This window comes from Mastigoproctus giganteus, chromosome 5, assembly GCF_048544385.1.
Source record: "Mastigoproctus giganteus isolate SK-2022 chromosome 5, ASM4854438v1, whole genome shotgun sequence".
Taxonomy (NCBI): domain Eukaryota; kingdom Metazoa; phylum Arthropoda; class Arachnida; order Uropygi; family Thelyphonidae; genus Mastigoproctus; species Mastigoproctus giganteus.
Genome location: NC_143579.1, coordinates 12,247,786 through 12,272,491, shown reverse-complemented (window position 1 = coordinate 12,272,491; position 24,706 = coordinate 12,247,786). Strand labels below are relative to the sequence as shown.

Below are 24,706 nucleotides of genomic sequence, written 5' to 3'. Positions count from 1 at the left end.
TCTTGCTTTGTGAAATAGTGCTTGTATCATAAGCCCCCCCCCCTGCCCATTCTTTGATGTTATCAAAGAATGGGTAGGTATTGTAAGACCCCCCCCCCATCCATTCTTTGATGCTTTCAAGCAACTTTTTTCTTTGTCTTCCTTTTGCCTTTAATCTTCCCTTGCAGGATTAGTCTCGGCAGATCATATTGCAGGCCTCATAATATCCCCAAGGTGGGCAGATGTTCTCTTTGCAATTGTAGTTAGTAGTGTTCTTGTGGTCCACAAAATTTCTGTGGACAGATCAGGTCATCTCATTGGTGATCCGATCTGTCCACGGAATTTTGAGTGTTCTTTTTAGCATCCACATCTCGAAGGCTTCCAGTTTCCTGATTTCTGCCTTCCGCATGACCCAGGTCTCACATCCATATAGGAGAGTGCTCCATATGGAAATCCAGTTTTGCGTCACAGAGGAAGCTCTTAAGATTCTTAAATACCTCTTTGGCCATACCAAGTCTGCTTCTAATTTCTGTGCCTTAGTCATTATTATTTGTAAAGATCATCCGTAGATGTTTAAAGCTACTCACTTGTTCGATGGGGAAGTTGCCACAGCATATTTTGATTCCAGGCAAGGTGTTTTTGCTTATGACCATAGTTTTGGTCTTTTCTGGCACTAATTGTTAAGCCTATTTGCTCACTGGTTGTTACCACTCTGTTGAGGAGTGTTTATAACTTTTCCTCTGATGTTGCAATGAGGGCAGTATCATCTGTGTATCGCAAGTTACTGATAACTAAGCTGTTAACAGTAATTCCTTCTTTAGAATCTTGTATTAGATTTATAATAGTTTCTGCATAGAGACTGTACAGCATAGGAGACCACACATCTTTGCCTCACTACTTTTTTGGTTTGTACCCAGTCTGTGTTTTCTCCCTCTACAGCGAAAGTATAGTAACTGTAGTATTTATACTTACTTGAGATTGATGTTTAGATTGTTCAAGAGCTGGAAGAGGATATCATGTTTCAAGCAATCGAATGCTTGCTTAAAATCATTAACAACTACAAATTCTAAATGGGAAGTGTTCTAGAAAGTAATTTTAGAAGCTTCTCATAGCAACTAAGAAATATTGTTCAAGGTTTAGACCTAAATGAATGTGAGATGAACTGATGAAACCAGTGACAGAGAAGAACAAGTTAATATATGTAATGTGTTATATTTCAGGTGCATTATTTTTTATTTTATTATTATTTTTTAATTGATTGAATTTTTTCTTTACCTCTGATTAAATAGAAATGTAAAGTAAATATAGTTATAGATAAAGAAACTTTATTGGTTGATAGTCTCTTCCGAGAATTAATATAATTTTCCCATTTAATTTAAACTGATGAAAACCATCCAAAAAAGATTATCAATTAGCATTAGCAAGGGCACATGATGCAAGAAAGCAAGCTTATAGAAAGCAAGCATCAGCCAAAAAAACACCAAACACACATGCACGCATGCACACGCTTCTCATTTCAACCATTCACTCGGTCCAAATGTTTGTCTAGTTCTGCTTTGAATCTGTTTAGGCTATCAACTTCTACAATGACAGATGGAAGTTTGTTCCAGCAATCAATCACCTGCTGGCTAAAGGCAAACTTCCGCACATCTATCCTACAACTGTCTTTCCTCAATTTGAATTTATGCCCTCTCAGGCGACAAGAGGAGGAGTCCCATCAGCATTGAACATGCTCAAACCATTCAAGGCTTTATACACCTCAATCAGATCACCTCGCAGGTGCCTAGTCGCCAGACACTGTAATTTGCAAAACTTAAGCCTTTCTTCGTAAGAGCAACCCTTTGTTCTGTTCCATTCACTAACAGCTCTAAATCCTTAAAATTAGGTCTCCAGACCAGTATACAGTACTCAAGGTGTGGCTTGACCATTGTCTTATACAAGGGGATAATCACCTCCTTATCCCTGCTAGAAAAATTCCTGTATATCATTAACAAGACACCACGAGCTACTCTTGCATACTGTCTGCACTGCTCAGAAAACTTCATATCTGCCTGCACAATTATTCTCAGGTCCTTTTCACTCTCTACCACTGTCACTGTAGTACCACACAGTTGATACGTTACTCTGGGGTTACTGCTTCCCATATGCAGTACATTACATTTGTCAATGTTAAACTTCATTTGCCACCTCTCAGCCCATCTGCTCAGCTTTTCTAGATCCTGTTGCAGCAGCGTACAGGATCTAGAAATGTCATTAGTGTCATTAACAACCCTGCCGACCTTCGTATTGTCTGCAAACTTGGACATAAGCCTGATATACCATCATCAATATCATTAATGAATACAGAAAACAACAATGGACCCAACCCTGATGGACTCCACTAATAACATTAGTCCACGAAGAGCAGTGTTCATTAATTACCACTCTCTGTCTTCTCCCACGCAACCATCCCTTTATCCATAGCAGCAATTTGCCTCCAATGCCACACTGCTCCAATTTGTGCAGCAATCTTCCATGTGCAACAGTATCAAAAGCCTTTCTAAGATCCAAATATATGATATCAAAATTATTCTTCGCATCCAGTTCCTTTGTGACTACATCATAGTATCCAGTCAAATTGGATTGGTCAGACAAGACTTCCCCTTAACAAACCCATGCTGTGTCCGAGCTATAACTGAAGTCTAGTCTAGATGATTCTGCAATGCTTCTTTAACCAGTGCCTCTATTAATTTCCCTGGAACAGACGTTAAACTAATAGGTCAAATTACCTCTCTCCCTTTGATCCTCCTTTGTGGATTGGGGTCACATTTGCACATCTCCAGTCCATGGGTACCTCCCCTGAGTCCAGGAAAGCTCTCATAATTATGACTAAGGGTTTGCTTACTTCCTTTGCCGCCTCCTTTAATATAACTGCATAGATTCCATCCACCCCAGGTGCCTTTCTTGTGTTTATCTTCAACAATTTCTCCTCCACTTTACTCTTATTTATTACAAAATTATTTAGCTTACTGTCAGAGTTGAATATACCTCTGGCATTCCCCTCCCTGAATAACTCCTCGTGTGTGAATGTCGATGCATAATATTCATTCATGTTTTAGCTACCTGAGCAGGATCATCAAGAGTTGAACCATTGATATCAAGTAGACCAATCTGATTCATCCCCTTTTTCTAGAGTTTACATAAGTAAAGAACTCTTTGCTGTTTTTCGTTGCATCCTTTGCTAAAGATTTCTCGTAATCTACCTTTGCCTGCCTGCCTAACCTCCTTTGTGACTTGGTTACAGACCAGCATATATCTATCATAGGCTTCTGTGTCACCTGTTAATTTATATGAATCCCATTCCTTTTTTCTTTTCTGCCACACGTCTAATTAGTTCATCTGACATTCATTTAGGCCTAAATCTTGAACAATATTTCTTAGTTGGTATGAAAAGCCTAGTAGCTTTCAAGATTAATTCTTTGAATGCTTCCCATTTTGAATTTTTTGTTGGTAACATCAACAGTTGGTCCCACCCTGTAGAATTTAAATACTGTCTCAGACCACCATAGTCACCTTTATGAAAGCAAAAATCCTTCCCTTTACCCTTGATGGTAGTTACCTCTTTGAGTAAATACATCTTTGGCCATACCATGTCTGCTTCTAATTTCTTTGCCTTAGTCATTATTATTTGTAAATATCTTCCCTAGATGTTTAAAGCTACTCATTTGTTCGATGGGGGAGTTGCCACAGCTTATTTTGATTCCAGGAAAGGTGTTTTTGTATCTGCAGATTCTTAATGCATGAAGAATCACTACTGATAATCAGATCAAGAGTATTACTCCCTGTAGTTGCCTCCCAAACATGCTACTGTAGAAAACATTCATCCAATAAATCCAGAAAAGCCTTGCTAGTGTGTGAATGACCAACCCACAAATTGTAGTCAATCTCTGGGAAATTAAAATTCACCATCATAAGACACTCTGATTTACTGGCCCACTCTATTACTCTGCACAATTGTTCATTATACTCATTAGATTCATTAGGCCTATAACACACACCTACTCTCATTTTTCCTTTCCTAGTGCTTATGTCACACCAAACAGACTCAACATTGCATTTCCCCCAACATCAATCGGATGCACTTCCTTAGATTTTTTGTGTTTCGTAACTAACAGCATAACCCCTCCTTCCTTCCTGTCCTGTCTATCCTTTCTGTACACATTGTACTCCCCAAATTCCAATTCTGCACTGCTTATATCTGTGTGACACCACATCTGATATCCCAACAATATTTGCCCTTGATGTCTTGACCAGCACTTCAAGCTCATCAATGCTGTAGGAGATATGAATGCAAGTTCTGTTTTTATTTATTTAAAAGGACATTCATGGTTATTTTGATCCAAAGAAATAGACAATATTGGTTTCACACATGGTTCACGAATTAAACTTTTTTAAAAGGCAAAGAATGGAAACAAACATAATTGAAAATTCCAGAAGTTGTTTGAGAAAATAATGCTCCTCTGCATTAGATTTTCTTGTCTTTGCTATCCCCAGAAAATAAAGGCAAAAATCTTGTCCCTCCTCCACTGTAAACCCAATCTCTGATTCTTAACAGTGACAGAGATTGAGTTTACAGTCTTTAGAAAACAGCTGTTTAAACATGAGTTGATCTAAAGTTACTAATATAATTTTTAATCAAATAACATCACCAGAGGTGAATCCATTATTCATTAAAAATTTGAAAGCAATGTTGTGACCAGTTTGACATTTGTCTAATGATTTTAAAAATAAGCAATGAAATAGTTTGGGAAAAAATGTTATTTTCCCAAACTATTTCATTGCTTATTTTTAAAATAAGTTTTTTTTTCTGTGCACAATGCTTGGCTAATTATGTAGATTTGATACACAATGATTTGATACCGCTGAACACAATGTTACTAATTGATGGTGATGGAGCTAAAATAAGCATTACCTTTGAGATTTTAATTGAATAGCAGACTCATCTTCTTGGTGATGTTATTTGATTAAGAACAATACTAGAAACTGTAGGATATACTTTTTGATTTGTGGATGAACATAGTTGTTCTAAAGACCATAACCCCACGTAGAGATAGGAATGTTCCCATTTAGTAAACACTGAAGAACATAATGCAGAATAGCATTATTTTCTCAAATTATTTCAATAATCTGCTTCTTTCCTAAATTACCAAAAGCTTTTCTTTTTTTTTTTTAAATAAAGATATTTTTATTTTGTCAATTTAAGTTGCAGGCAGATTATTGGAAGTCAGCTGATTGAATTAAGTTTCTTTTAATTTATTCCCCAATGCATTAAACAATAGAAAAAGAAAAATCTTGTGAAGGAGCAATTTTCTTGCAGAATATTGGATTCTGCATGAAAATTGTGCATCACACACATGAAAACATCCGATCTCAATGTGCCATTAGCTCGAATGTTCCGTTATTTGGGGTACTATTATTTCAGCAGTATACTGTAGTTTGTGGCACATGGTGAACTAGTGCAGATGATCAAATTGTTCACCATTTAATTGTTAATTTCATCCTGTAATTGTTGAAGTGTGACTGTTCTATCATACTCTACATCCTTCAAGCAGTCCTAAGTAAAAGTTGAGTGGGGTTAAATGAGATGGTTTTCAGTCTATCTGCTGGTCTCTTAAATGATTAGATAAGCCTTGCCATGTTGGTAAACCACTTCACCTCCATGCTGGGCACAGCACAGCACAGCACAGTGGATACATTAAGCATGCTAATGTATCATTTGTAACTGTGCCATCAAAAAAATACAGTCCAATAATTCCCCTAGATTAGATGCCACACCAAACTGTAACTCCTGTTAAATTTGCTGCCCTCTCTACATGAATGTTTGTATTATCACTGTATTAATACACACAATTATATGTGTATTGGCCCCCAGTTTACTCTATCATTGAACTTGAGCATTATCTTGTCTGAACAGTCATATCCAAAAAATCTCGAATCCTCATTACAATTGCTTTAAACCATTCACAAAACTCAGTGATCAGGATTATCTTCATTTATATTGTGTTGCAATTTTGGCATGTAAGTTTTCCACTTAGTTCCTTTGAGAAGGTGGTTTACATTTGCTGTGCTGATTCTAATCTTATGTCTTACAGATTTTTGTAGTCTTACAGATATTGCTGCAACACAGTTGGAATTTTCCTTGATTTTGATTGGAGGGGGTGGCGGCTTCCAGGTTTTTGCTTTTCCAAATCCTGCACAGTATAATACATCTGAAATTCAACACAAATCCTTGAAATCATCTTCATGATAGTGGTTTTATCAGTAGAACTTCATATTAAAAGGACAAAAAAAATTTTAAATTCAACTTTAAATACGTGATTAAATATTCACGATGAAAGTGTATGTATACATATTTTTGAGACACTCCAAAGTTCAATTTATTGCATTTTATGTGACCCGTTAAATTGTAATTATACTATTTTTATGAATATGTAATTATATTTTCTTTCATGATGATCAAAAAAACAAAAATTTATGTTCTGTGATGGAACCTCACATAATTCAACACATACATCCACTCGATGCTCGTCCCATGTTTATGGAGGTGGTTGCAGTCCCCAAATTTCGTAGTTGCTGTTTTGATCCTTCAATTCCTGCACTGCAAGGAATTGAAGGATCAGAGAGCAATGGAACACATGTATAATGATATTTAATGAAACCTCCTCACAAAGGAAAAAGTTGATGGAGATCATTGGTGGCTAGGCAATTGGATTCTCATGTTCAAAATCCAATTCATGTCCAGTCTGAGAATGTACCAATCGTAAATACAGTAGACTGGCTGGTTAGCAGTTCCTTTTAAATGTTGTGTAGGAATTTTTCTGTACAGTAGACTGACTGGCTGGCTGGTTACTTTTAAAAATTGTGTAGGAATTTTTCTGTATAGTTATGGCTCATTTTGCATAATGATACCAAAGTACACACTTTACCTTCTCTTCCCATTTTTATATTCTTGTAACATTTCTGCATTGCACCTTTCAAATTAAATGAATAGTCATTGCCCTAATGTGTTTTTTTTTTTTTTTAATTTATCTAAAACATAATGAAATTCTGTATGTTTACATAATATGTAGCTGATGCATAATAAGAGCAAGACTTTATTGTTATATTTTTTATGGGTTTGAAGGTATATATATATGAAAATGGAATATATATCTTCCATTTGGAGGTATTTCAGGTTTTTCATCCCATTGAAATCAGGTTGACAGACTTTTTATTCTTGTTTTTATATAAGCATTAAATTACTTAAATTTCTTTGTTTTTAGATAGGAAAAGGAAAAAGAAATTATCTGCAGTTGCATTAGCACTTGGTTCTGTGATGATTCAGTCAAAGAAAAAGAAGAGAGATATTATTGATGATGGTTTTAATAGGTAATGCTGGTTGTTTTTTGTTTCCCTGTGTTATTTTTCTTTCACCTGTCTTTCTACTCAAAATATCACTCATCATTTTGAGTAGAAGGATAGATAAAACACTGTGATGGCCTTTTGATTCAGCACATATTAACAGTTACAGTAAAACTTGGTTAATTTGAAGTTCGTACCAAACAGGCGTAGGCGAAGTTTTTACGGCTCCAGCAAATAGAGAAGTTTTTGCTTTTTTATTGATTCAAATTGGAATATTGATTTATTTTTTAGAGTTGCTTTATATTCCTAGTAATAATACTTTAGTTTAAATTGAATTTGGATAGAGATTTTGTAGTTTATTGCTTAGTATCAGTAAGGGTATCAAATCCGTGTGTGGACAGGTTTTGCAGCTCCATGAACGAAAAGTTTTTAATTATACTTAGCCGCTTTATTGACTTAGTTGTTAGATTAAATTATTTTCTTTAAGTAGCTTATAGACCTGGTCAAGCTTCGTGGTTTATTTTGAATTTAGATAGCGCGATTTGGAAAGTAAATAATACCTTGTGTCCGCAGATTAACCGTTCGTAACTTGCCGCCATTGTTATAAGATACAATGTGTGCTAGCATAAGGTTTAACGGAAAACTAGATAGTGAGTATAGTAGTATCAATTAATCAGTAAAATTTATTAATCTTATTAAATTTCATTGTCAATTGATTTGTACTTTTTTAACTAAATAAATATAGTGACCTAGTTATTACAAACGTAACATCATAAATTGGGATAAGTTGTCATAACATAACTCGGAGATAATATTCGATACTGAAATACATATATATAGTGTTATAACTGCATTGGGATATAGATTTAGGGTTATCTTTTGTATTGGAATTTTATTGAACTTGAGTAGACATCATGACTCAGACCTGAGCAGCAAAGCAAAAGGCTCAAACTAGTGGAAGTGCTGTGGCTCAGGAGAGAACTGAGGGAGAGCGGTCATCATCTGAATCACAGTCTGTTGAAATGCACTGCTTGTTTGATGTTTGTGGAGCAATCAGGAACGGGACATGATATTGCCAAGGGGAATATCTTTGTGTGTGTGTGATCGATGTAAGGAGTGCAAGGAAATCAGGCGCCAACTCGGCATTGTTATGGGCTTATATGAGAGCTTGAAGGACAGGGTGGATGCCCTTGAAGGATTTAAATGAGGGACCCATCAAGCTCTCAGCTGCCCACATCAATGCCAGAGCTTGCACTTGAACGTCACGCAACACAGTGGCAACCCCCAAGGCAGAATGCGCTGGCCCCAAAGGAACTAGTTGTTCTAGGTGACTCTATTGTCAGGGAAATGGGGAACATATTGTGCAAAAAGGATAGCTGGAACAGGACCAGGGTATGTCCGCCAGGGGCAGAGGTTGATGACGTTGTAGGGCAGATATCGTCCTTTAAGGGCATAAAGGGCAATTTTGTTGTACACATTGGCACTAATGATATTAAGAGTAGGAGACCGGCAGAATTACTTAACAAGTACAAGACAATGCTGAAAAAAAAGCTGTGAATTAGGATTGAATTTGAAAGTGTCTGCAATTCTGCCCAGACATGATAGGAGGGAGTATGTGATGAGAGCCTTGTCGATCAATTCGGCCCTTGAGAGATTGTGCAAGGCTCAAGGGGTAGAAGTTTTTTCAGGCAGGTCTGTGGATACACTTAAATAGAAAGAGTGCAAGAATATTTGCTGATGCTATCAAGGCAGAGTTAGGTGGGTCGGAAAACTGCTAGCTATTCAAGACATCAAAGGCAGATATTGTTGGGATATCAGAGACATGGTGTCACACAGACATAAGAATTGCAGAACTGGAATTTGGGGAGTACAATGTGTACAGAAAGGATAGACAGGACAGGAAGGAAGGAGGGGTTATGCTGTTAGTTAAGAAACACAAAAAATCTAAGGAAGTGCATCCAATTGATGTTGGTGGACAATGCAATGTTGAGTCTGTTTGGTGTGACATAATCACTGGGAAAAGAAAAATGAGAGTAGGTGTGTGTTATAGGCATAATGAATCTGGTGAGTATAATGAGCAATTGTGCAGAAAAATAGTGGGCCAGTAAATTAGAGTGTCTTATAATGAGGAATTTTAATTTCCCGGATATTGGCTGGAATTTGTGGTTTGGCCACTCACACACTAGCAAGGCTTTTGTGGATTTATTGGATGATTGTTTTCTACAGCAGCATGTTTGGGAGGCAACTAGAGGGAGTAATACTCTTCATCTGATTATCAGTAGTGATTCTTCGTGGATCAAAAATCTGCAGATAAAGAGACCACTAGGTGGCAGTGATCACAGCGTGCTGAAGTGGGATTTACTCAAAGTGGTAACTACCATCAAGGGTAAAGGGAAGGGTTTTGCTTTCTTAAAGGTGACTATGGTAGTCTGAGACAGTATTTAAATTCTATACGGTGGAACAAACTGATGTTGTTACCAACAGCAGATTCAAAATGGGAAGCATTCAATCTTGGAAGCCACTAGGCTTTTCTACCAACAAAGAAATATTGTTCAAGATTTAGGCCTAAATGGATGTCAGATAAACTAATTAGACATGTGACAGAGAAGAAAATTGCATGAGATATATATAAATTAACATGTGATACAGAAGCCTATGATAGATATAAGGTGGTCTGTAATCAAGTTACAAAGGAGGTTAGGCAGGCGAAGGCAGATTACAAGAAATCTTTGGCAAAGATGCAAAGAAAAACAGCAAAGAGTTCTTTACTTATGTAAACTCTAGAAGGAAGGGGATGAATCAGATTGGTCCACTTGTTATGAATGGTTCAACTCTTGAAGATCCTGCTCAGGTAGCTAAGAAACTGAATGAATATTTTGCATCGATATTCACACATGAGTTATTCAAGAAGGGATATGCCAGAGGTATATTCAACTCTGGCAGTAAGCAAGATACTCTTGTAATAACTGAGAGTAAAGTGAAGGAGAAATTGTTGAAGATAAACACAAGAAAGGCACCTGGGGTGGAATCTATCCAGTTATATTAAAGGAGGTGGCAAAGGAAGTAAGCAAACCCTTAGCCATAATTATGAGAGCTTCCCTGGACTCAAGGGAGGTACCTGTGGACTGGAGATGTGCAAATGTGACCCCGATCCACAAAGAAGGATCAAAGGGAGACAGGTAATTACAGACCTGTTAGTTTAACTTCTGTTCCAGGCACTGGTTAAAGAAGAATTGCAGGATCATCTAGATAAGACTTCAGTTATAGCTCGAACACAGCATGGGTTTGTTAAGGGGAAGTCTTGTCTGACTAATTTGATTGGATACCATGATGTAGTCAAAGGAACTGGATGCAAAAAATAACTTTGATATCATATATTTGGATCTTAGATAAGCCTTTGATACTGTTGCACATGGAAGACTGCTGCACAAATTGGAGCAGTGTGGCATTGGAGGCAAATTGCTGCTATGGAAAAGGGATGGTTGAGTGGGAGAAGACAGAGAGAAATGATATTGATGATGGTATATCAAGCTTAATATCCAAGTTTGCAGACAATATGAAGGTTGGCAGGGTTGTTAATGACACTAATGACAGTACACTGCTGCAACAGGATCTAGAAAAGTTGAGCAGATGGGCTGAGAGGTGGCAAATGAAGTTTAACATTGACAAATGTAAAGTACTACATATGGGAAGCAGTAATCCCAGAGTGACGTATCAACTCTGTGGTACCACACTGACAGTGGTAGAGAATGAAAAGGACCTGGGGTAATTGTGCAGGCAGATATGAAGTTTTCTGAGCAGTGCAGACAGTCTGCTAGAGTAGCTCATGGTGTCTTGTCAATGATATACAGGAATTTTTCTAGCAGGGATAAGGAGGTGATTATCCCCTTGTATAAGGCAATGATCAGGCCACACCTTGAGTAATGTATACAGGTCTTAAGGCCTCATTTTAAGGATGTAGAGCTGTTGGAACGAGTACAAAGAAGGGCACAAGATTAGTGAATGGGTTGCTCTTACTAAGAAAGGCTTAAGTTTTGCAAATTACAGTGTCTGGAGACTAGTCACCTGCGAGGTGATCTGATTGAGGTGTATAAAGCCTTGAAAGGGTTGAGCATGCTCAATGCTGATGGGAATTTTCCTCTGCTCAGAATAATCACCCGAGAGGACATAAATTGAAATTGAGGAAAGTCGGTTGTAGAATATATGTACAGAAGTTTGCCTTTAGCCAGCAGGTGGTTGATTGCTGGAACAAACTTCCATCTGTTGTTGTAGAAGTTGATAGCTTAAATAGATTCAAGGCAGAACTTGACAAACATTTAGAGTGAGTGGATGGGTGAAATAAGGGCGGTTTTTTTTTTTGGCTGAAGCTAATGTTAATATAACTTATGATTTAAATAGTTTGAAGTAACTGTAAAAATTCAGAATCTCTCTCTCTCCCCCCCCCCTGCACTAAATTTCCGGTTCACTTGGAAGGATCTATGACCAACTTACATAGCTGTAATTAATAATGTTAGCTTTGTGCCATGTTACAAAGTTTACTGAATAAGCTAGAAGAGAGAAATGTATCACCCCCCACTTTTGCATGGATTACAATTATCAACAGCAAATAATATTCAAAAATATGCATACTCTCTCTTTAGAAGGTATGTACAAATATACATAATAAACAATGCAACAGCTCGTATATTAGCTACATGGCTATTATGGGAAAAACAAAACTCTGTGGTCTTTGTTAGTGAGTGTGAGAAATGGAAATGGTTTCACATACCTCATCGTGAACTCCTTAAGGAGAATATTTAAAATCATCCACTGTGAAATTTTTTTTTTTTTAACTAAAGAAATTTAATTTATCATTATTTATCATCTCTCTCTCTCTCTAATTGAACAGGTGCATAACATTTGAAGATGAATAGCACCTGCTTTAGGAAATCACACATTTTGTATCATTTCAGTGTCATTTCAAATTTTTTTGTATCATTTCAAATTATAGTTAAGTAAGTTCTCTGTTATTCTACACACAGGTAGTAGTAGTAATAGTAGTAGCAGCAAATAATGCAATAAAGAGCAAGCTTATGTAGCATCAGCCAAAAAAAAAAAAAAAAAAAACTCTCCAAGAATTTGTATTGTTATTCCTTGAATTTATTCAAACCATCCACTTCCACAACAACAACAGATGGAAGGCTGTTCTAACAACTGGCTTAAGGCAAACTTCTGCACATCTATCCTGCAACTATCCTTCCCCAACTTTAATTTATGCCTCCTTGTGTGTAATTTCGGCAGGAGAAAGAATGGCATTAACATTTAGCTTACTCAAGTAAACACCTCAGTCAGATCTCCCTGCAGGTTTCTAGTCTTCAGATGCCGCGATTTGCAGAACTGAGTACTTTCTAGGTAAGAGCCTTTTGTTCCTTTCACCAGTCTGGCTGTCCTTCTGTGTACTCGTTCCACCAGATCTATATCCTTCCTAAAGTGAAGCCTCCAGACCTGTATACAGTACTCAAGATGCAGCTTTAATCATGGCCTTGTACAATGGAATAATTCCCCTTGTTCTTGGGGAAGTGAATAGAAATGTAAAATTTAGAGGTTCCATATACCTGTCTAATGATACTCAAGGAAGTCACAGGCTTTTGCTGTGCAAGGAAGCCACAGGCTTTTGCTGTGCAAGGAAGCCACAGGCTTTTGCTGCACGAGCCAAGAAAAAAAAAAAGAAAGAAAGAAAAGAAAAAGTACATATGAAAATACAAATGATGGGCTTCCCTCCTCATTTAGGTAACTATCCAGTTCACCTTTGAATTTCATCAAACTGTTAGCTTCAACTACCTGCAAAGGCCACTTGTTCCAGTTATCAACAACTCATGGCAAAACAAAAACTTCTTACAATCTAGTCTATCTAAACCTTTTCACCTCTAATTTGAATTTGTGTTATGGAATTCTTTATAACAGTGAAAATTTGCCTTTGCAGACAGGCTGAAGATTTGAAGCACATACTTTTATACAGCACATATTTTTCTCTCCTTTATATGATATTTCCAGCTTGACTTCTTTTCAATACAGGTACTATATCTCCAGATCAAGAAACCCTTTTTAACTGCACTATTCAAATTTCCAATCTTTTGAAAAATTTTGCTAGGTCAGTGTTTGAAAAAAGAAAATCTTTATATACTGTATTACCTTCTATTCTTAATTTTTTTTTAATATATTTTGCTTTTAATATAATTTTTTGCAATTAATAGCTTCTTAAAATAAATTACCTTCTATTCTCTTACTACTTTAATCTACTGAACTTGTCTGCCGAATCTGCTAAATGTCATTTTATCTTGGTAAATTATTAATATCTCTGTTCTGCGTATGGCATTATGTTTAATTGTAGTTATTGAAACTATTATATTATGTAAAATACTCTGCCATTGGAGTATCATCTTTGTTTCTTAATTCCATTGAATTTGTATATATTCTTCTGTTTAAATATTTACTGTTAAATTGCTAAAATACTTCTATTAATCTTGTATCTTTAATGCATTGTTTTTGTACAATCTTCCTGATGAGTATCTCAGGAATTTAACTTGTCTCTCTCTCTCTCCACACATATTTTTTTTTTTTTTGCTGGTACCCTTCTGGACCACACTAGGAGTATGGGATCAATTTTGATGCTCCCCACTGGTATAACACTTCCTCCAATGGGTGCGGGATCATTGCCTTCCCTTCGCAGACAGTGTAGTTGAGGCCCGGCTGCTCGTGTCAGCAAGGCAGTGGGTAGCAGTTCTCCTGGTGATCAATCGCTGCTCCCCAGTGGAAAAGAGGCCAAACAACACAACACATAATAGAGCACAATTCCCACAAACAACACTCAATTCATACATTAGCCCATTCTACAGAGTCTGTATCTTCACAGTGTACATGTTGGAGTTGAATTGATGTTCCTGGTGTCACTTTCATAAGTCACATACATTCTGCATTCATAACAGTGAAAATTTTGCCTTCATTCATTTTACTAAACAGCCCATCATTTATTATATATTTTTTAAAATTAATGGAGTTTCTGATGTAAATTTAGAAAATACTCTGTACATTGCTACGACAAATGTCAGTCGAGATATTGATTCACTGATAAAAATAAACAGTATCAAATCTCTCATTAAACGTTATAAAAATAAAATATTGCAATTGTTGTTACTGAAATTGTATTTGTATTTTATTACTATAATTGTATTTTTGTAATTTTATCTTGAATTTGTATTTCGTTTTTCTTATTAATTTTATTAATGCTAAAAATCGTGGAAAACTAAATTTTATTAATGCTAAAATTCTTGGAAAACTAAATTTTATTAATGCTAAAAATCGTGGAAAACTAAAAAAAATTTAACCCATGTGTACCTCAGACATTTTATTTGGCCCGCCATTTATAAAGGTTTCCCACCCCTGGTATATATGCATTTATAGCTTCCATGATTATTGATTTAAAGGTATTCCATGATTCTAATGCATTTGTCCTCCCTCTGCAATCCACCCAATTAATAGATGCCATGTAGTTCTTTAAACTACTATAGTCCCCTTTTCTGAAATTAAAACTTTACCTTTAACTATTGCAACATCTTTCTTCATCTTCCAACTAATGCCTTGTGATCACTACCTGCCAGTGTTTCCTTTATTTTAAGCACTGTGATATAATCATATTTGTGAGTAATGATGAGGTTAAGAATATTCTTATTCCTAGTATTTTCCCTAATATGCTTGTACAAATAATAATCATCTGGTTTATTTAAAACTTTCTTCCCCATGGCATTTCCCTCCCACTTCTGAGTAATTAGGTGCAGACTAAAGTCACCCATAATAAGACATTCACACATGATTGTCCATTCCTTCTATGTGTATAGACTGTTGTCATACTCTTCACAATCTTGTGTTCTGTGGATTTCTCCCACTCTTGTTATACCTTTGCTTCCGACTAACTCACCACACAGGTTCTATGTTGAAGAAGTAACTTCTGACTCAACAAAAGCTCTTTTTGCATTCAAGCTGCTTTTGATAAGAAGTATGCCCCACCACCCCTTATATCTTCCCTATCTTTCCGAAATGCACACCATAATGGAACTCACCATTCCCCAATTTCCAGTAGTTCAAATTCAGACATTTTATTTAATGTAGACCCGGCTGCTTAACCATTTAAGACTAGGTATTCTTATAGTATACTACCCTGACACACCCCTTGAAGTTATTTAGGATTGTTACCCTAGGTTTATCTACCCACTCATTTGAAAAGCTGTTATCCTCAGAATATCTTGCCAACATCAGCTGTTGCGGCAACAAACGGGAATTCTTGAGGTGAATCAAGAATTCCCGCTGGACAGTGCAGTGTCGAGTCAGTTTGGTGTGACATAAGCATTGGGAGATCAAAATTGAGAGTAGGAGTGTGCTATAGGCCTAATGACTCTGATGAGTATAATAAGAAACTGTTCGGAGAAATAGAGTGGGCCAGTAAATCAGAGAGTCTTATAATGGGGGATTTTAATTTCCCAGATATTGACTGGAATTTGGGGGCTGGTCACTCACACAGTAGCAAGGCTTTTGTGGATTTATTGGATGATTGTTTTCTACATCAGCATGTTCGGGAGGCAACTAGAGGGAGTAATACTCTTGATTTGATTATCAGTAGTGATTCTTCATGCATTAAGAATCTGCAGATAAATGAACCACTTGGTGGCAGTGATCACAGTGTGCTGAAGTGGGAGTTACTCAAAGAGGTAACTACCATTAGGGGTAAAGGGAAGGGGTATTGCTTTCGTAAAGGCGACTACAATGGACTGAGACAGTATTTAAATTCTATACAGTGGCATCAACTGATGATATTGCCAACAGCAAATTCAAAATGGGAAGCATTCAAAGAACTTATCGTGGAAGCTACTAGGCTTTACATACCAACTAAGAAATATTGTTCAAGGTTTAGGCCTAAATGGTTGTCAGATGAACTAATGAGGCATATGGCAGAGAAGAAAAATGCATGGGATACATACAAATTAACACGTGACACGGACGCCTATGATAGATACAAGTTGATCTGTAACCAAGTTACAAAGGAGGTTAGGCAGGCGAAGGCAGATTACGAGAGATCCTTGGCAAGGGATGCGAAGAAAAACAGCAAAGAGTTCTTTACTTATGTAAACTCTAGAAGGAAGGGGATGAATCAGATTGGTCCACTTGAGATCGATGGGTCAACTGTTGATGACCCTGCTCGGGTAGCTAACAAACTAAATGAATATTTTGCATCGACATTCACACATGAGGAGTTATTCAGCGAGGGGAATGCCAGAGGTGTATTCAACTCTAGCAGTAAGCTAGAGAATCTTGTAATAACTGAGAGCAAAGTGGAGGAGAAATTGTTGAAGATAAACACAAGAAAGGCACCTGGGGTGGATGGGATCTATCCAGTTATATTAAAGGAGGCAGCAAAGGAGGTAAGCAAACCCTTAGCCATAATTATGAGAGCTTCCTTGGACTCAGGGGAGGTACCCATTGACTGGAGATGTGCAAATGTGACCCCAATTCACAAAGGGGGATCAAAGGCTGACACAAATAATTATAGACCTGTGAGTTTAACTTCTGTTCCCGGAAAATTAATGGAGGCACTGGTGAAAGAAGCACTGCAGGATCATCTAGACAAGACTTCAGTTATAGCTAGGACACAGCATGGTTTTGTTAAGGGGAAGTCTTGCCTGACCAATTTGATTGGATACTATGATGCAGTCACAAAAGAACTGGATGCAGGGAATAACTTTGATATTATATACTTGGATCTTAGAAAGGCTTTTGATACTGTTGCACATGGAAGACTGCTGCACAAATTGGAGCAGTGTGGCATTGGAGGCAAGTTGCTGCTATGGATAAAGGGGTGGTTGAGGGGGAGAAGACAGAGAGTGGTAATCAATGGACACTGCTCATCGTGGACTAATGTTATTAGTGGAGTCCCTCAGGGTTCAGTATTGGGGCCTTTATTGTTTTCTGTATTTATAAATGATATTGATGATGGTATATCAGGCTTAATGTCCAAGTTTGCAGACGATACGAAGGTTGGCAGGGTTGTCAAGGACACTACTGACACTATGCTGCTGCAACAGGATTTGGAAAGGTTGAGCAGATGGGCTTCGAGGTGGCAAATGAAGTTTAACATTGACAAATGTAAAGTACTACATATGGGAAACAGCAACCCCAGAGCAACGTATCAACTCTGTGGTACTACACTGACAGTGGTAGAGAATGAAAGGGACCTGGGGGTGGTGGTGCAGGCAGATATGAAGTTCTCTGAGCAGTGCAGACGAGCTGCAAGAGTAGCTCATGGTGTATTGTCAATGATATATAGGAATTTTTCTAGCAGGGATAAGGAGGTGATTATTCCCTTGTATAAGGCAATGGTCAGGCCACACCTAGAGTACTGTATACAGGCCTGGAGGCCTCATTTCAGGAAGGATGTAGAGCTGCTGGAACGAGTACAGAGAAGGGCAACTAGATTGGTGAATGGGACAAAGGGGTTCTCTTACGAAGAAAGGCTTAAGTTTTGCAAATTACAGTGTCTGGAAACTAGGCACCAGCGGGGTGATCTGATAGAGGTGTACAAAGCCTTGAATGGTTTGAGCATGCTCAATGCTGATGGGATTCTTCCTCTAGCTCAGAAAAATCACCTGAGAGGGCATAAATTCAAATTGAGGAAAGACAGATGTAGGATAGATGTGCGGAAATTTGCCTTTAGCCAGCGGGTGGTTGGTGGGTGGAACAGACTTCCATCCCTTGTCGTGGAAGTTGATAGCCTAAATAAGTTTAAGGCTCAGCTGGACAGGTATTTCGAACGAACAGAGGGGTGAAGTGGAAGTGGTTATTTTTATTTATTTATGTTACTTTTTTTTTTTTTTTTTTTTTTTTTTTTTTGGCTGATGCTGCATAAGCTTGCTTTCTTGCATCAAATGCCTCTACTAATGCTAAATGCTAAATGCTAAATGAATGCAAACATTACTTTGAGCCACATCATCAGATAAATGTGGATGTATATTAGCCTTTCCCCCCTAACTAGCAGTTTTCCTGAACCCTTAAGGTATCCTCAGTGATACTGGTAAAAACCCTTGCACCACCTTTGTTCAAATGAATACTGTCTCTCTACAAAATAAATTCCTTCTACCTACAGGTGTGGACTGCACTGATAAAAATTCCAGCAAGGATCTGATTGAGTTAGAGAAATAAAAGGTTAGATTGCAAGAGGAAGAGAAAATGCAGGCCACCACTGCAAATAAAGCTACTGTAAAAAGGATGTCAGAAACTCAGTTTGTTCACAACAGGAATAGTTATTTTCATTGAAGATGGCCCAAATATGGAATGGAGTAGCAAGTTCAGTTGAATATGGAATGATCTTTTGTGCTGCTATAATGAACTGATTCAAGAGAAAAAGATGCAAAATTCTGTTCAGACTTAATGTTAATGCTTGGCTTCTTGAAATGGGATAATTTAGTATGACTATTAGAGTATGTAAATAAAAAATGTTTATATATACAGTACAACACATATGTGTGTTTGTTTAATTTTTAGTTTTTATTTTTAATAAATAATTAAGTAAAGCTTAAATTTGGTAAATCCAAAAATTTTACCATGGAAATGCATTCCTCCCTTTATAAAAATAAATGTAAAAATTTAAAAAAATTTATCCAATTTACCATTTTAACACGCATCACTATTCATAGGAACACAGCTTTGATGTAGATTGGAGACTACCTATACTTTCTTCTTTCCTCCATTTACAATTACCATTTTCATGTACTTTATTCAGTACTTGGGCTGAATAATCATGCTGCTTTATGTGAATTGCATAAAGTAATTAAGAAATTACATAAAATAATTCACATCAGTAGTATCTGGACTGGAACAAGTTTAAGCAAAGAAACCTTTTTCAAAATTGTTGGTGGACAAGAAATATTAGTACCACAAAGCAGCAGACTGCAGTATATTTTATTTAAAAGTAATATGTTTTAACCATGTCAGTCATCATGGTTCTGGAGTAATGTGGGTGCTCGCTAATGTGAATGAGGTGTGATTCAATATGTATTACAAAAAATGCATGGCCTATTGTTAACTGTAGTTTACAATAGGGTGGTTTATTGATTGCCATAAACAGTTGTAATGAAGAAATAAGTGTTTTTGAGTCCCAGAGTGATATTGAAGTGTAAAAATAAATTTTTAAAATCTTAAGTCATGCACTGGGTTTTGATTCTCTAAAAGCTGTTTAACATGTTTGCTGCCGAAATTTGTATCAAAACGAGCTGCAATTTTTGTACCTTAATGCACATATGTGTCCATTCAAATGTGATCAGTAAATGACTGCTGTAAAAAAAGGTACATGAAATGAATAACTGAGTGATATCAGCACACTCGTTGAATCATGGGATGTTGCCTTACAACTGGGATTTTCCTTAACGTCAATCTTACTGTCCAGAAAGCACTATAAAAGCTGTATAGTTGGTCCCCAGTATTATATGTTCCTTGCTTATGTTGAAGTTATTTTATCTAATTTAATATTTTCCACAAGAGGAAAAGGTAAAATTTTTTGAAGATTATGCTTGCTGAATTTTAATTCTGTAGTTTGTGAAAAACAAAAATCATCCTTAGTGTGCATTTTCTTATAAAATTTTACCCTAACAAGTTGTTATAATGGATCCATAGCCTAGGATATCAGGACTGAAATGGAACAGGAATGGATAGTATGTGAAGCTGATGGCATTGAATCAGCTCCTTATGATATGTTGTCTGATGCTGAAATAGAATTCTATTCAAATGATGCAGATTCTGAATCTTGTTTAAATGCATCTGTTTTTTTTTTTTTTTTTTTTTTACACTAAAAAAAAAAAAAAAAACACAACAGATGCCGATGATACTTGGAGTGATGATTCTTTACATATGAAATCCCTTCCATTTACTAAAAACCAGTGCCTGCTTATTCCAGTCCATGCACCCCACAGAAGTGTGCCAAGGCACACATAAAGGATGCTCTTAAATATAAAAGTGTGAACATGTTAAAATAATCCTTGACATTATGTAATAAATTTATATGTCAGTATAGGATAACTATTCTTTGTTCAGATAAATTTTTTTAAATCTTATTTCTTTATATAGGTACTCAAATAATGATGAAAATCTACCTGCATGGTTTGCACAAGATGAAGAGAAACACTATAGAAAGATGTCATCAGTTGACCCAGTAAGGTTTTTTTTCCTCATCTGTGGAGTTAAATTATACTGTACAGCTTAATGTGGAATAATGGAAATAATGTATTATCTTTTTGTTAACAGCATAGGAAAAATTTTGGAATTTCTATTTAAGAGTGGAAAGCCCCATATGTACATAATATCAAATAGAGGCAATTTTTTATACAGAAAAATAGAAATCACATGAATTAAAAATTTCAGTTTAAAAAGTTTGAAAATAATGAAAATCATAAGTATGAATAATATGGGAGCAATAACATTTTAGCACATTTTCACATGAGGTGCAGCACTATCCATGTATGTTTATGTTGTTGGATACAGTTCATATTTATGAACTGCTACGTGGGAAATTTTAGTGACAAATTTAACACTGCTGCTTTGCATGTAAATTTTTTATAGGTAAAAATGATTTGAGTTTATTGAAACAAGATGGAAAGAAATCTTTACAAAACCTTCCAGTAAGCCAACCATTTGTAGGCTAATTTTGACAACATTTTGAGATTGTTGTGGATATTATTGTCAAGTCTAAATTAGGGAAGCAACCATCAGCATCATCCACGTATATGAGAAGATTGGCAAAGGTCAGAATTAGTCTCCAAATGGTTGGGTTATTGGAATGTTTTTTAAAGTTTTTATTCGTCTTGTTCCAATAAATTCAATCATTTTTTCCTATAAAAATTTTATGGGGGCAAAGTGTTTTTAATTTGTCATTAGCATTTTTAATTTATTTTAAAATTAATTTTGATTAAAATTTGAAAAACCTTGGTTACGTTTCTTCAAACCTCATGCAACTGATTCACTCAAAATGATGCCTGACAGCATCATGACATGTCTTTACCCATCTGCTGTAACAGCAGATGGGTAAAGACATGTCATGACCCATCTGCTGTAACAGTTTTGAACCAATCAAAAATTGTAACATAAACCACATCATGTAGTAGCTTTCTCAGCATGACAGAGGCTTAAGTGCAGGAATTGGGTGTGAGGGAAGATTTTCTTTTGATCAAATTACACAATATTGATAGTGCCATGAAGGTAGTAATGGAAGTAAGCCTAGTCTGTTAGCAACCTTAGCTCGACAGTCAGTTTTATCTAATTCTGATAGGCAAAATCCATTCATTGCTCTAGTTGCATAATCATTCAGAGATTGATTGATAAAATTTGATCTTGAAAGGAGGTAGAATTAAAACTAACCCCACGAGTTTCAGAATATTATAGTACTGTAGGTTCTAATATCTCTCCTGGTTAGGGTTTTCATTAAAAAAAAAAAAAAAAAACCACCAGAACCAGATGATATTCCTGCAATTCTAAGTGCCTAAACTTGATTTTTAAGCAATTTCTTGAATTGTTTTGGATATTTTCTCAGTTGTCTCATTAGAGGTTCTTAGTCTTCCACTTCTAGGGGCCACTATACACATTCTTCAAAACTTTCAAATTTTTTCACAATGACCATAAAGTGCTTTAGTGGAGCATGGACCATAAGGATAGTGTGTTCTTCAATTGTCAGTTCTTTCAGAATGATTAAATAGTTCATTGCTCATCCAGTCTCACCCAGATTTCTTTATTTATAAAGTTCCTATGCAAAATTCGTGTTTCATTGCTTGTTGCATGATGATTAGATGATATTGATGTAAAAGATAGAAATTCATCCTGTATCTATTTATTTTTTGATATTTTGGCAAAATTTTCAAATTGTTTGACAGAAAAATAAAGAATAAAAACAAGTAAGGCATCTTAACTTGATGGCATATACCCACTAATTTTGAAGGAAAGCAAGACATTGAACCATTAATTAATTATGAGGGCATCATTGAGCTTGGGAAAGATTCCTGTGGACTGAAGTGTCAGTGTATTGCTGATACATTAAGGCAGATCTAAGAGCAAAGTGGGTCACAACCAACCATTCAGTCTGGCTTTCTAGAGAAAATCATAGGCAATGATAAAAGAGTGCATTACAGGGATTTTACTCAATTCTTCATAAAAGCTTGTTGTATAAGATTTAACATGTTGGGGTGAGTAAGATTCTAAGTTGGATTTAAAAGTGACTGCAAGGAAGGAAGCTGAGGATCATGATGTCAAAATTTGCAGATGGTGATATAAAGATGGTGAGAGTGGTTAATGATCAGCACCAATCAGTGCTCCTTCAGGATGACTTGGATAGGCTTAAAGGATGGTCAGAAAAGTGGGCTATATTTTAGTGTAGCAAAATGTATAGTCTTAGACTTGGAAATAGCAATCCCAGAATAACTTAAACACTTTGTAGAGTTGAATTAGAAATAATAGAGGAAGAAAGGGATTTGAGAGTTATGATACTGGCAGATATGAGGTTCTCTATGCAGTGCAGACAGGTGGTGAAGAAGGCCAATGGTGTCCTATCAATGATTTATCAAACATTTGCTTGTAGAGACAGGGAGGTCGATTCCACTGTATGAGGCAATTGTAAGGCCACATTTTGAACCCTCTGTTCAAATTTGGAGACCACACATAAAAAAAGACATCCAGCTTCTTGAAAGAGTTCAAAGTTTGCAGATCTCATCAAGCAACCTGCTTGATGAGATCTGCAAAAGGGGACCAGTATGTGGTGCTCTTTCACATATTTGAAAGACTTTGAATATGTGGGGCTACAGAGCTTGATAACTGGAGGGAACCTGATTGTGAAGTCCATGAGACTCTGAGAGGGGATAGTAAAATGGATGAAGGTGAAATTTTTACTGTTATAAGTGATTCCAGAACTAGGTACCATAAATTCAAAATACAAGGAAAGAGGTTTAGACCTCTATTGCAGGAAGCTTACTTTTAGTCAGGAATCTTTTGATTACTGGAATAAGTTACTTCCATGGGTGGTTGAGGTTTGACACCTTTGGGAAATTCAGTATTTCCCTCCTGATAAAAGTGCTGGATGAGCACTTTTATGAGGAGGGAAATACATAGGTGATTTATTTATTTTTTTTTTCTTTCTTTTTATATATATAATTAATTTTTATTACTCATTTTTTATTGGTTATTTTTATTTTATTTATTTATTTATTTTTTTGTACTTTACATTTTTACAGCTTCCTAGCACTATATAGCTAATAATATTCATACATGGTATCAAATCAAAATTAATTTATTGTGGACATAGAAATTGTTTCCTCCCCTTTTAAAGTGTGGTGTGATAATCTGATGTAAGATATGCTCTGCATGCCCTAGATCATATCACATGTCATTTCACTTGTCCTCCCCCCAAATGATACAGTTGAAATCTAGTGTTGTACTTTTGAACAGTTTTGTGGGTTTCAGCTAGCTAGTTTATTTTTTATGTATATTGTCTATATTTATTATCTTCTTCATTTTATTAAAAACGTTTTTTGTTATTTAGACGTTGGTAGCTGAATACCAAGCAAGATTAAAAGCAGTAGATGCTAGGCCAATAAAGAAAGTAATAGAAGCCAAAGCAAGAAAGAAGAAACGGGTAAGATTCCTTTTTTTTAATGATATTTTGATTACTCTTTTAAAGTGTATAGAGATGTCACACAAAAAAAAGGAAAGGAAAAAAAAAGATTTTTTGTTTTAAGGCAATCAATTCTAAGTGTGAATGAAAGTGCACTACTTTGACTACTGAGAAGCTAAATGATTGCTGACCATTTTCGTGTTCTTGATAGCTTCAGCTGTTACTCACTCATTAAAATATTCATAAATTGGAAAACAAACACTAACAGAATTTAATACTTATTTTGCCATTTTGTAATTTTTTTAGCCATACAATTAAATTTAAAACAATGTACATTATCACCACTAATAATTCTAGCATAAGTGTTTGATCGGAGTTTGTTCCATCCTGGAGTTGAATTACAGCCAGGCCTCACATAACGCGAGTTTGATTAACGCGATTTTCAGTTAACGCTATTTGAAAAATTATACCACTTTTCACTTTACCCGATGCAAATTTCCAGTTAACGCGATCTTTTTTTTTTTTTTTTTTTTATATGATAGTTGAAAAAGATTTGAATCGTGCGTTAAGCTTACCACGAGTCGTACGGTCAATAAACAAACGTTTGCCTGCTGCCCAGCTCAGTGTGTTCTATCAACCATTGGAAGAAGACATGTTACTTGTTTGTCTCCTGCT

General features: G+C 36.1%; 1 protein-coding gene across 1 annotated transcript in view; it reads left to right on the top strand.

Annotated features, from left to right (window-relative positions):
- The window catches only part of LOC150085174 (pre-rRNA 2'-O-ribose RNA methyltransferase FTSJ3), a 169,127-nt gene that overhangs the window by 111,478 nt on the left and 32,943 nt on the right, over positions 1-24,706 (top strand). The window contains exons 15-17 of the mRNA XM_090373859.1: positions 7,281-7,386; positions 20,506-20,590; positions 23,960-24,052. Coding sequence (XP_090229985.1) covers positions 7,281-7,386; positions 20,506-20,590; positions 23,960-24,052 — 284 coding nt within the window. The remainder of the gene's footprint in view (positions 1-7,280; positions 7,387-20,505; positions 20,591-23,959; positions 24,053-24,706) is intronic.